This window comes from Sinohyriopsis cumingii, chromosome 4, assembly GCF_028554795.1.
Source record: "Sinohyriopsis cumingii isolate HCF-2022 chromosome 4, ASM2855479v2, whole genome shotgun sequence".
Classification (NCBI taxonomy): Eukaryota; Metazoa; Mollusca; class Bivalvia; order Unionida; family Unionidae; genus Sinohyriopsis; species Sinohyriopsis cumingii.
This window is the reverse complement of record NC_142964.1, coordinates 82811919-82824359: the sequence shown is the minus strand read 5'-3', so window position 1 is coordinate 82824359 and position 12441 is coordinate 82811919. Positions and strand designations below refer to the sequence as shown.

The following is a 12441-nucleotide window of genomic DNA, read 5'->3' as shown; positions in this document are numbered from 1 at the left end:
ACATGTACTTGCATAATGGATTTTACATACAGTTGATTCAAATGGAACATGTACTTGCATAATGGATTTTACATACAGTTGATTCAAATGGAACATGTACTTGCATAATGGATTTTACATACAGTCGATTCAAATGGAACATGTACTTGCATAATGGATTTTACATACAGTTGATTCAAATGGAACATGTACTTGCATAATGGATTTTACATACAGTTGATTCAAATGGAACATGTACTTGCATAATGGATTTTACATACAGTCGATTCAAATGGAACATGTACTTGCATAATGGGTTTTACATAGTCGATTCAAATGGAACATGTACTTGCATAATGGATTTTACATGGTCGATTCAAATGGAACATGTACTTGCATAATGGTTTGTTACATCAGTTGAGGTAGCTTAGACAGTAAATTGAATGCATGATTTAATAAGATCCTAGGCACAATTTGTCGTCTGGCTGTATGTTTTTCTTTTGTTTTTGATAATGTGAGTGTGGTTGGATGACATATGTAGACTTGTCACATACATTCAGACTCATTAGGTCTGCATGCCTATGATTAATTGAGATAATAGTTATCTACAGAAAAGCAGGGTTAAATATTTTGGAGGGACGCTTGTTTTGGCACTTTAAGATCTGTTTCTTATCTCAGAGGCCTTATTTTATGATGGTTTGTTTGAAAAAGAAATTAAATGGTTGTATGTCATATATACAGATTTGTATAACTCTTGCAGCAAAATTAAGGAAGAGGACAGAGAAAAAGATGAGCATGGACCCAAGTGAGAGACCGATAGAAGTTAATGAGTAAGACTAATTATTTTCTAATCACTGTCAAGAGCTATTTCTTAATCTTTGTTTAATACCATATGTACTCACTTGTAAGATGAGTCCAGCTGCACAAACCCAAATCTGCCTTCACATAATGCGCCAGCTGATCTGGATCTGTGCAGTTTTTATGAGTAATCAGTAGAACAAACAACATAGACCCTGATCTGCTGGCGCAATATACTAAAGCATATCAGGATTTTTGTTGTTTGCAGTTTGATATGACTTAAAAGTGAGTACATGTAGTATTTCTTTGTTTTTGTGGTCCTCTTTCTTTTTCTTGCTTGCATGCAGTATCTCTTGGCATTGACAGTAAAACACGAGTCAGTCTGCAGTATAGTAATGCAGAAAAGTACATGCAAATGTTTATGTTATCCATGTTTTGAACTATGAATAGAATCATATCAAGATCATATTATCCAGGTTCATAGGGAGCCTAAAAAAACTTTGAAAAACCTAATATTTCATTTTAACGTAAAAAACCTAAACAAAAGTCTAAAATTTGAATAAGAAACCTTACAAATTACAAGAAAACCTTAAAAGTCTTCACCTGAATCAGCAGTTAAAAGGTAAATTAAAGTTTTTGTATGAAAAAGTCAGCACTGCATGATAAAAAAAATGTATGATGCACCGGAAATCAACTACAGCTGTTGTACATCCGGGTTATCAGTAACTTGCACATCTGGTTTATCCTGGCTTGCAGTAATGGCGAGCAAGACACGTTTTCAAATGAGTTGGCTATCCAAACCGCAGTACACTCCTTGGTTGGAAAAAGATGAAGATGTATTTTCTGCTAGATGTAAATTGTGTAAAAAAAATCATCCAGTATTATGAGATGGGTGAAAGTGGCTTTCGAATAAATGCAAAAGGAAAAAAAAAAATCAAGTGAATGAGAAAGGATTCAAACATTTTTTTATTTGTTCCACCATTGTTTCTAGAAAAATACGAAACATTGATTAATCAGCCTGCAGTTTTATGAATTTATTGGCGTGTTTGTAGATAGTGCAGTATATATTTACATTTTCATGCAGTGTTTTGCATTTTCCAAGTTGGAAAAAAATTGGTTTGGTCAGAACTTGCCTCCCCAAAACCTTAACTATTTTATCATTTTGTACTTTTTGGCTTTTAAGTTTGTATAAATTTCTGTAAATTTAAACATTCCTTTATTTTTCCTGTATTGCCCCCAAAAAAGAATCTTGCTTTCTATATTTTTAAATTTTCCGAATGGCATATGTGACAATAGTCAATGGTTTTAATAAATTGTATTCCTGAACTCCATTTTTGAGTTCAAACATGTATATTATCTCAGTTTATTACTTGAATATACTAGTTAGTATAGCTATAGTGTTTATTTTTTGTTGTGATACTTTTGAAATGTTTACTTTTTTCCTTTTTAATTTTGCCGATTGTGTACTACATACTTAGCCCAATATATGCTTAATAAATAAAATTTCTGTTTAAGGAAAACTTAAGACCATATTAGCAGAAGAAAGAGCTTTTGTCCATTAGAGCTTTCTTTTCCATATTGACCAGGCATCTATTGAAGAAGCTTCCTCTTGCAAACAGACTATTTGCAAGTTTAGGATTTCTTTTTCCCATGAAAAGAGACAAATGTCAAAGTGAATCAGTGATAAAAAGCCAAGGTGTCCAGGCAGCTTATACTATCTTGTTTGATAAGGAATAGTTGTGTATTGGTCCAAATAATTTGCTTCAAGTGATATGAATTTCCTGATTCAGATGTCGTTTCTTTCACATCAGAGTGAAATGTATATTTTAAAATGTACTAAGTTATTTTGGAAATACTGTGCTGAAGATTTTAGAGATACATTTTCTTGATTATCATTCACAGTTACATGAAGGGTATCATGTGATAATTTATTTACGAGTCTTGTCACCTATTTTTGATGCATACTGACATTAAATTGAGTGCATAATGAGAAGTGAAAGTTTATGGATTGGCTGTGAGGGGAGGAGGAGGCCATATATTCTGTTAGTATACACATATACACACACATTGTCTTTCTCTGTCAAATACATTACCTGATCACGTTAAGATCTTTTTTGGTGGCCTTTCTTCTGACATCCTGATGACATGGCCTGCTCACCTGGATGCTTGGAATGCCTGCCAGTGTGAGAACATTAATGTCTGGGAACCTGTCCTGCCATCTTATTAGTTTCCACGGGCAGCCCATGTGAGAACATCAATGTCTGGGATCCTGTCCTGCCATCTTATTAGTTTCCACGGGCAGCCCATGTGAGAACATCAATGTCAGGGAACCTGTCCTGCCATCTTATTAGTTTCCACTGGCAGCCCATGTGAGAATGGTTCTGCTTTTTGGCATGGTGTCTGCTCATTGTCCTGGTTTCTCAAGCCACTGGACCTTCAGTTTTATTTGTAGATCTATGCCTCTGTGCTGCCACACACAATTTCTTTAGCAATTCTGGCATTGCTTTCATCATTGATGTGGACTGTACTTGGCAGTGTGATGCTAAGATAGGTGAACTTCTCTGTCAAGATGGTTTGGCCATTTGCTGTGATGTTAGTTTCTACTTAAGTCTCTATCTTCTTGATGCTGATTGTGAGACCAAAATTATCACAGGCTGAAGAGAAATGGTCCATGCTCTGTTGCCCGTCAGACTTATATTTGGCACTCAGGGAGCAATTATTAGCAAATAGGACATCAAACAGTAACTTCCTGTAACTTCATCTGCTCCTGTAGTTGCCACATTTCTGTTTTTTCTGCATGAACATGAGTAATTTAATGTAGGCTTATAGGTTCATTCAAAAATAAAATAATTATACATAGTATGAAAAACATCAGTGTTCAATCTAGTCTGTGCCATAGGTGCACTATATATGTAAATGACACACTGGCAACTAGTCAGTTGGCCAGATTGGTGCACAACATTTCAACTAGCCAATACAAGTACTTGTATTTTTTATTCCTATCATCATTGCTTTTATAACATTAATAGCCAAATGCCTGAAAATAGCCAAATATATCTTTATGGTGCTTGTTCTGATAGCCTGCTGTAAATAAGCCTTTTGTGAGTCAGATCAAAGCTTTAAATAATTTAAATACTGGAGATAATGAAGCAGATTTCTGATTATTTTTATGTGGAAAGTTTAAAGATCAAAAGTAACCAAACCAGACACTGTTACAAATATTAGCAATGAAACATCAATAGAACCTAAAGCCGCAACCAGCATTGAAAAAAAAAGAAACACTGAACTTTAAGTCAAAGTTGTTAAACGGTGGCAGGTTTAGGTCATGGGTGATATACGATAAAACCCTAAACAACACAAAATGTTTGATCTGCATTGACTTGCAAAAGGAATCCATTTACTACCAATTGTTCCAACTTTCAAATATCAATGTTAAGGCATCAGTCATCAGATCACATGAGCGCTTGTCAGACAAAAGGGAACAAATTTTCATCAGAAACTTAAAAGTATTTTTAGCAAGAAGAATAAAACAGTAATTTCTGCCGTGAGGTCAGTGCATTGGCTAGCAAAAGAAAGAATTGTTACAATAAAATACCCCTCCCTCATAGAATTAATGAAACGGCAGGGGTGTTCTGATTTTGATCGTTTAAATAGTGTGGATAATGCTGCATACCTGTCTGATAGGTCAGTTTTCATCAGTCATTGAGGGCAAACTTGAACAGAAGGTAAGCAGCTGTAATATTGTGTCCCTAATGTGTGATAAGAGCGATGACGTTTCAGTGAGAAGGAAGCTAATTTGTTATATATGCTTTATTGCAAAAGGTGGTGACTTTACACCGAACACTTTATTGTTGGATGATGTTGAAATTTCTAATGACATTAAAATCAGCTGCCCAAGGCATTGCCATGATCAGAGTGTTTTTTTTTTTTTTGTATCTGACAGATTCAGATATGACTTAGCATAATGGGGTGTAGCTGCAAGTTTACTTCATGACCAGCCATAGTGAAACAATCCTGACTACCTGTCAACTTGTATTTTTATAAAGTGCATTTGCACATATCATTAATGTTGGAAATAATTTATAATCTCCATTTATTGTTTACATTCCCTTCATGTTAGAAAGTCGTACCTGTTTCCAATGCAAATAATAGTAACCGTAAGTGTCAGTTTTTGTAATATGATGCCTGGACAAAGGAAAAGTGATTTGATACAATATGTAAATCATATAAAAATGATTTGTTTAAATATTTATCATCTGGATAAAGATTTTTGAAGCTCAGTGTTACATGACAGGATCGTAAACTGTTATCACTTACCTTGTATTTTGCGAGAGAAATAGGCAATTGTATCCATTTTTCTCCAGGATTAAGGTAAGACTCGTGTAAGTTCATAATTTTTCGTCACCACTGTGATGAAACTGTTCGTCATCAATGTTGAATCTTTGTATAATTTATTGTGAAATAATTGCTATTTTTGTCGTTTGAAATCAGGCGCCATTTTTACTACTTTGTGTATTGGGCGCTCGGCTTTCCGCTAGGAGGCGCTCAGGTTAATCTTTCCGAATTCTTCCATATTTAGTCATATTCGTGAAAACTTTGTCCTGAATTTCCCGAGTGTGTCCCCAAAACCTATAAATAGGAGTGAGATCTGCCGCTTTGGCAGTTGTGGTTCTACTGGATTCCAGTATAGGTCTCAAGACCAAGCAAAAAGTCTCAACTGACAATTTCAAGCCTTAAAAGCAAGGTAGACTAGTTACTACCGACACATTAAATTTAGTACTCATAATGACTACTATAAAGTTTCTCTGAAATTGTTTCAACGTTTATTTCCTTGTTATATCAGATAAAAACTCCCACAGAGGGATTTAGCTGACGACATTGTCACTGTGTCGTCATGAACACAGCCGTCTGCTATCCATTGGAAATTTAATATTCTGATTGGCATTATCGAATTTCCTATTCAATTTCATGTAACTTTTTGAAATCACAAATTTCCATCCATTTTGTAGTGGTTGTGTCATTTAGTTGTCAAAATAATATACCTGACACAAAGACACACTGTGTCGCTCAAAACAACACACATTGTCGCATTCAACTCAAGCGACACACTATCGACATCCGGTTTCAGACTGTGTCGCTCAAAACGATACACTGTGTCTCAGCCAAGAAATGCGACAACACTATTAACATCCGGTTCCAGACTGTGCCTCTAACATATTTACCATTGGACTCAAAAACACAAACCTGGGTCTGGTTCTGAACCTTGATTGGGTGCACAAAATCATTACCACTTGGGTACGTTATATGAACAAACTTTGATGAGATAATTAGCTTCTTTTTCTGTATAAGATTCGTTTGGGAATTGGGATTATCTGAGTTAGAGATGATGTGAATTAGGACAAATGGAACGTTTATGCTGATTTTCACATGCAATTTAACACTGAAATCATTGTTGTCATTTCAACATGCTTTATGAAACATCTGTTCTGAAAATTGGCAAATCATATAATTCACTATTTTGAGCACTAGATTTTGTGAGAAAAGACATTCAGTCCTGGAAGACATATAATAAACTGTGTTGACTATTTATATTTGTTTTGTTTTGTGCTTTTATGACCTATATAAGAACTTTTGTAGTGAACACAGATTTCTTGACACTACAATACACTGGAGAGGTCTAGTAACTGAAAAGGGCATGAGCTGTCCATCTATTCCATTTTATTTGACCTTGACCCTTGGCACGTTACAAATATTGTATAAATGTAGCCTACAAATTAGTACTGTGCACAAGCCAATCTGCAGGTAGGATACCTTGTTTGAAAAACTGCTGTCTTAAGTTAATGCCATTTTAAATATTCATCTTTGCATGCATCAAATCTCAACAAGATAGTGGAACTTGGGATGACAAGCAAATGAAGATGAAAGAAATTCATAGTGAGGTGGCTTGCTTTCTTTCAAGCTTCAGAGATAGTTTTTCATACTTGGTCTTCAGAAAAACAAGCAGAAAAACACTCGCATTGGATTCAGTTTGAGTTCATCATTGTAACGTACCTGTTGGTAGATGTTATCTCAGTACTTAGCAAGCTCAGTATATCTAAATGGAAAAGTCTGACTAGAACCATTTTACAGCCTCTGGTCCAGTCTACTCATAGCCACTTGGAATGCCTTTTGGAACATGGTGGACATTATATGCAGGAATTATTCATAGCTTTGTCAAATAACAGACTTGAACTTAGGAATCATACCATTTCTGTTACAATAAAATAGACTTGTTCACTTCCAGAACATTTGCAAAGATTTCATCAGTGCTGTAATAGAAGAGATTTGACAAAGATTTCCATCTAAGGATTTGTCAGTGGTGTCTCCCCATATCATCCTTGATTTACTTGGCATTCTTCTGTGAGAAATCAAATGATCAGTTCTCAGAAAGGATGAAATTCATTTGTTGTGTAAAATCTATTGTTCTGAAAAACCTTGGCCATCTGCTTATATTGATGTTGCAGTAAAATCAGACTGGGACTGGGCACTACTGAAACCCCTTGTGTTGCAGAAAAGTATCATTCTGACAGTATATGTTTGGTGAAAAATGTCACACAAGCATCACAGTAAAATTTTAGACAATTTACTTAAACTTGCTTAACTTGCACTTTATCGTAAAACTACAAACTGCAGATTGTGAGCATAGATTTTCAGTACAAAATGACATTAAAAACTTTTCATGGAAATAGACTGTCAGAATACAGGCTCATGGAAATAGACTGTCAGAATACAGGCTCATGGAAATTGTCAGAATACAGGCTCATGGAAATAGACTGTCAGAATACAGGCTCATGGAAATAGACTATCAGAATGCAGTCTCATGGAAATGGACTATCAGAATACAGGCTCATTGAAATAGACCGTCAGAATACAGGCTCATGGAAATAGACTGTCAGAATACAGGTTCATGAAAATAGACTGTCAGAATACAGGCTCAGCAGGCTTATTAGAATTCATTACACAAAGTGAATGTTGCAGAATTTGATTACAGTCGAACTCTTGATGTGTGAAAGGCAACTCAAACACCTAGATTGAACATTGCATTAATGTTTTTCCTCTAATTAATAATTAAGACACAAATATTTCAGATTAACTCTGTATACCAGACTTTATGTTTGTCTTTTTTAAAATCACATATCTCTTATATTTACCTTTTCTTCTGATTGCTCCATTTTTTTTTTTCTTGCCAGTCATTTATTTTGATTTAAACTCTATATTTGTCGTTAGCAACTCATGACACTGATTTTTTCTGATCTATTGGCCCTTTTGTTATCTTTGTAATTTTTTTTTGTAACAGAAAGGAGACATCCATGGAACTTCATAAAGATTCGAAGTGGTACCAGAGCTGGCAAAACTTTAAGGAGAACAATGAATATGTAAACAGTAAGTCAGGATAATAACACTCCTTTATGTTGATGTACCGAGTCATACCAAAGACTTAAAAAACGGTACTAACAGCTGCCTCGCTTGGCACTCAGCATTAAGAGGTTAGTGTTAGGACTGGTCGGCCCGGTGTCAGGATAATGTGACTGGGTGGGACATCATGTTACATGTCTGTGGCATGATGCCCCAGTGCTAGACATCACTATAAACTGCCACATTGCAGACATCGTAGCGATATGACTAAAAACCGTTAAAGCTACGTTAAAAATCAAAACACACACACACACTCCCCGTCGAATCACATTGCTTAGTTTTCTCCAAAAAAGACACTTAAAAGAAAAATCCCTTGGGAAAGCATGGAATAAGTTTAAAAATTATCCAGGAATTTATATTATCACATGAAGTTATAGTGCTTAGTTAATTATTATTGGAAACAGACTTTAAAGAAATTTAGAGCTACAAAACATTTTTTATGCATCATCTCGAATATTTTACACACATTCAAATTTTTACCCCATCACCCATCCCAATGAGATAAGAATAAAGCCCCTGCTTTGTTCTAAGATTTCCACACCCATAATTTTTTATCTGAACAGATTTTAGATTTGTGTTTTCCGACAGTTGTTGGTAATTGTATTGTTGATCCTAATAATCAGAATCACTAAATAAGATAAGCGAGTGTTCATTCACAGCCAGAATGGTAATTTAATTAGTACAGTACATGGCATTGAAAAATGGAAATGGCAGTGTTGTATGCTGCTTATACAAGGCTATCAGTAGTTGCCATTTTAAGATCATCAGCCATAGTTTTACTTGCCAATCTGGCGGGGCCCGGAGTGGCCAAGTGGTCTAAAGCACTCTCCATTAGGGATCACTGCCATTTCACTTCTGTCTGCGTGGGTTCGAGTCTCCGATTTGGCCAATGTGGGTATGTGAGAAAGCTTGCCAGTAGCTTTGCATGGGTCGGTGGTTCTTTCTGGGGTTTTCACAGGTTCTTCCTTCACCATTAATACTGGCTGCCATGTATAGCCTATCGTGTGCTGAAAAATGTGCTGACCATCAATAATCCATCTTGAAAATCTTATTATTGCTATTCATAGAAGGATGATCTAGTTGAATTGGGATTTCACCAAAGACTTTTTGTAATGTCTACTTCATTCTAAATAAAATTAGTGTGAATCTGACTTTGAGTATTGCCACCATATCAGCCATTTTCTAAATCTTGTTGCTACACTTCCTAGATGGAAAGACATGTTGACATGGAGTTTTCACCAAAAGATTTATGATAGCTACTTGGTTCTAAATGAAATGTTGTTGATGTTGTTGTGGGGTTTAACGCCATTTTTCAGCACACGATAGGCTATGCATGGAGGCCAGTATTAATGGTGGAGGAAGAACCCGGGAAAACTCCGGGAAGAACCACCGATCCACGAGAAGCTACTGGCAAGCTTTCTCACATACCCACATTGGCTGAATCCTGGACTCGAACCCATGCAGACAGAGGCTAAATGAAATGATGATGACCTCAAATTTAGCCATTAGGTTGGGGAACTGTCTCGTTATTGCTGTTTCTTGATGTCAGATTGTCATGGGATCTTCACCAAAGACCTCTTATAACATCTAGTTTGTCCTGATTGAAAATGGTACTGAACTTACCTCCAATATGGCATGCATTATCTTGAAAATCACTGACTTGACCTCCAGCATGGCATCCATGTCTTGTTTTGATGGATGGTCATATCAACATGGGGTTTTCACCAGATGATTTCTTACAATGTCTGGTTGGTCCTAAATGAAAAAAATACTAATCTGACAATCATTATGGCCAGCATGATTGCTATCTCGAATGTCATGTAATCTCTGCTTGTCACTGGATGGCCTTATCAACATTGGGTTTTCATCAAAACGCTTCTTTGATCTATAGTTGGTCTTAAATGAAAATTGTGCCTTTCTTTTATCCATTATGGCTGCCATTATGGTTGCCTTGAAAATCTTTTCATTACTCGTCCTGAATGGATGGTTGTAATCCAGCATATTGGTCATTGTGGCCAGTTTTAAAGTCTTGTTATCACTCATCATTATTAGAGATTGTCTCAAATATTGTACCATTATCTTGCACTGGGAAGAGTGAAGGGAGTGATGCAAACCCATAGAGTTTGATGGCCAAGGAGTTCAAAGGGGGATGGTGGTTAAAAGGTTATTGGATCACACAGCACTATATGTTGTCATGGATGAATTTATATTAAACAAAAGAAAAAAATGTTTACCATGGCATACATTATAGCCACTGCTTTGGAGGTGGAAAGGTCAAGATCACAGTGGTCAGTTTCTAATGTTTTGGTGATTGGGGGATTTGTGTCATCAGATTGCATTAGACTTCTAACCCAGTTTCATAAGTGTACATGTTGCATTCATGGAGTAAGGATCAGAGCTTAAGATCCCGTGGTATCTAATTTTTTCCGATTTAATTGTCATGATTTGTTTAATGGGGTTAGATGTTTTGTTTCTTTACATGTGTTTTTATCAGATTAGTCACACTTCAGTAGAGAAATAGAGTAGTTGGAATGTCAGAGATCAAAGACGTGGGTTGTTTGGTTGTTTATTTGCATTACTTGGGCTGCAGCAACATCATAGTGGGAAAGATCATAAATTTACAAATATTTTACCATTATGGCCATGTTAGTCTAAACCAGGGTGGGCAAAATATGGCCAGCAGGTCAGATCCTGGTTTTATCTGCTAATTTACATCCTAGGTTGTTGGCTTTAAAAATCACTTATGCAGTCTACACCCTGGAGGAAGTTGCCCATGCTTGGTCTAAACTATGGTTGTTGAAAGTATGTACATGGTAAACTAATTTAGACATCTTCCTCCAGGTCTTGTCAGTAAACCATCCTCATTTCACATAAAACTTTATTTTTCCATTGGAGCATCTTCAACCAAGATTAAATAGGCATGGTGAATAGATAATCATTATAAGATACATTTTTAATTTGAAGACATACTTAAGTGAACTGATACTTAGTTGTGTGATTTTTTTTTCTTCTACAAAAGAAATTTCATGTTTTTTTTGTAATTTCAGAATTTTTTAATTTGAAGATGAAATATGATGAAAGTGACAATGTAGCCATTAGAGCAACAAGGGCATTTACAGATAAAATGAGCTATTTATTTGGTAAGTATGATACAGTTAAAATTTATTTGGTAAGTATGATTGAATTTGATACAATTAAAGTTTTTTTTTGTAAATATGATTGATACAATTAAAATTTATTTGGTAAGTATGATTGATACAATTAAAATTTATTTGGTAAGTATGATTGATACAGTTAAAATTTATTTGGTAAGTATGATTTGATATAATTAAAATTTATTTGGTAAGTATGATTAGTATCAGGAGCTGTCATGATTTCTCACAAACTAGTCTTAGTGTATGATTGGGCAGACTCTCTTGTCTTATATTTTTAAAGGCCTCATATATTATGCATTATATTCAGGTTAGAAGCTGACAGAACTTTAAAAGCACAACACAGTTATGTAGCTGTCATGCTTCCAGTCATGACAGTGTCTTTTAAGTTTAAATAGGCCAGTCTCAATCTGCTTTCCAGTCATAAAAGTGGCAGAATCAGGCAATGTGCAGATTATGATTGTAATTGATTGTAATCATTTACAGTGTGAGCTGTAATCGTAATCATAATTGTAATCATTGATTTCAGAAGCACTATAATCGTAATTATCCTTCCTTTGCAGTGTAATTGCATAGTGTAACCATGATTACAAATGATTACAACCAAAAATCACTAATTATATTCTTAATAATTGTAAGAATAATAAAAGTTCTCATAAACACAACACCACAAATGTTGACTATTACAAGAAGGAATGGGTAAATTTAGGTGGCCAATATGCAAGCTAATTTATAAAAAAATTATAGTCTTATAATTTTAGGTGACCATTTGTTAATTCAAACAATTCATGTTTAGTTAGCAACTCTTTCATCAGGCATAAGTTAGCAGTAGTGAAGTATACGTCTAATAAATGCACTTGATTTCTGAGCAGAAGTCCAGTTAATAACATGATTGTAGAAGATGCTAACTTAGAACTCCTAATGTTTCTTCATTGTAACAACAGTAACAACTAATATTGTTGAAGTGAATGTGATGCTAATGTGGTGCTCATTCGGCATGTTAATTTACATTTACATGGAGTTAAAATTGTTTTACAATTTACAATGTATAATATCT

The 12441-nt window shown here is 35.1% G+C and overlaps 1 protein-coding gene and 1 pseudogene across 1 annotated transcript in view; both read left to right on the top strand.

The window, feature by feature from the left end:
• LOC149801550 (mitochondrial import inner membrane translocase subunit TIM44-like) overlaps nucleotides 1-12441 on the top strand; it is a 76920-nt gene that overhangs the window by 31226 nt on the left and 33253 nt on the right. The window contains exons 8-10 of the mRNA XM_089955752.1: nucleotides 740-809; nucleotides 8114-8199; nucleotides 11280-11372. Coding sequence (XP_089811878.1) covers nucleotides 740-809; nucleotides 8114-8199; nucleotides 11280-11372 — 249 coding nt within the window. The remainder of the gene's footprint in view (nucleotides 1-739; nucleotides 810-8113; nucleotides 8200-11279; nucleotides 11373-12441) is intronic.
• On the top strand, nucleotides 1449-7044 carry LOC149801551 (uncharacterized; annotated as a pseudogene).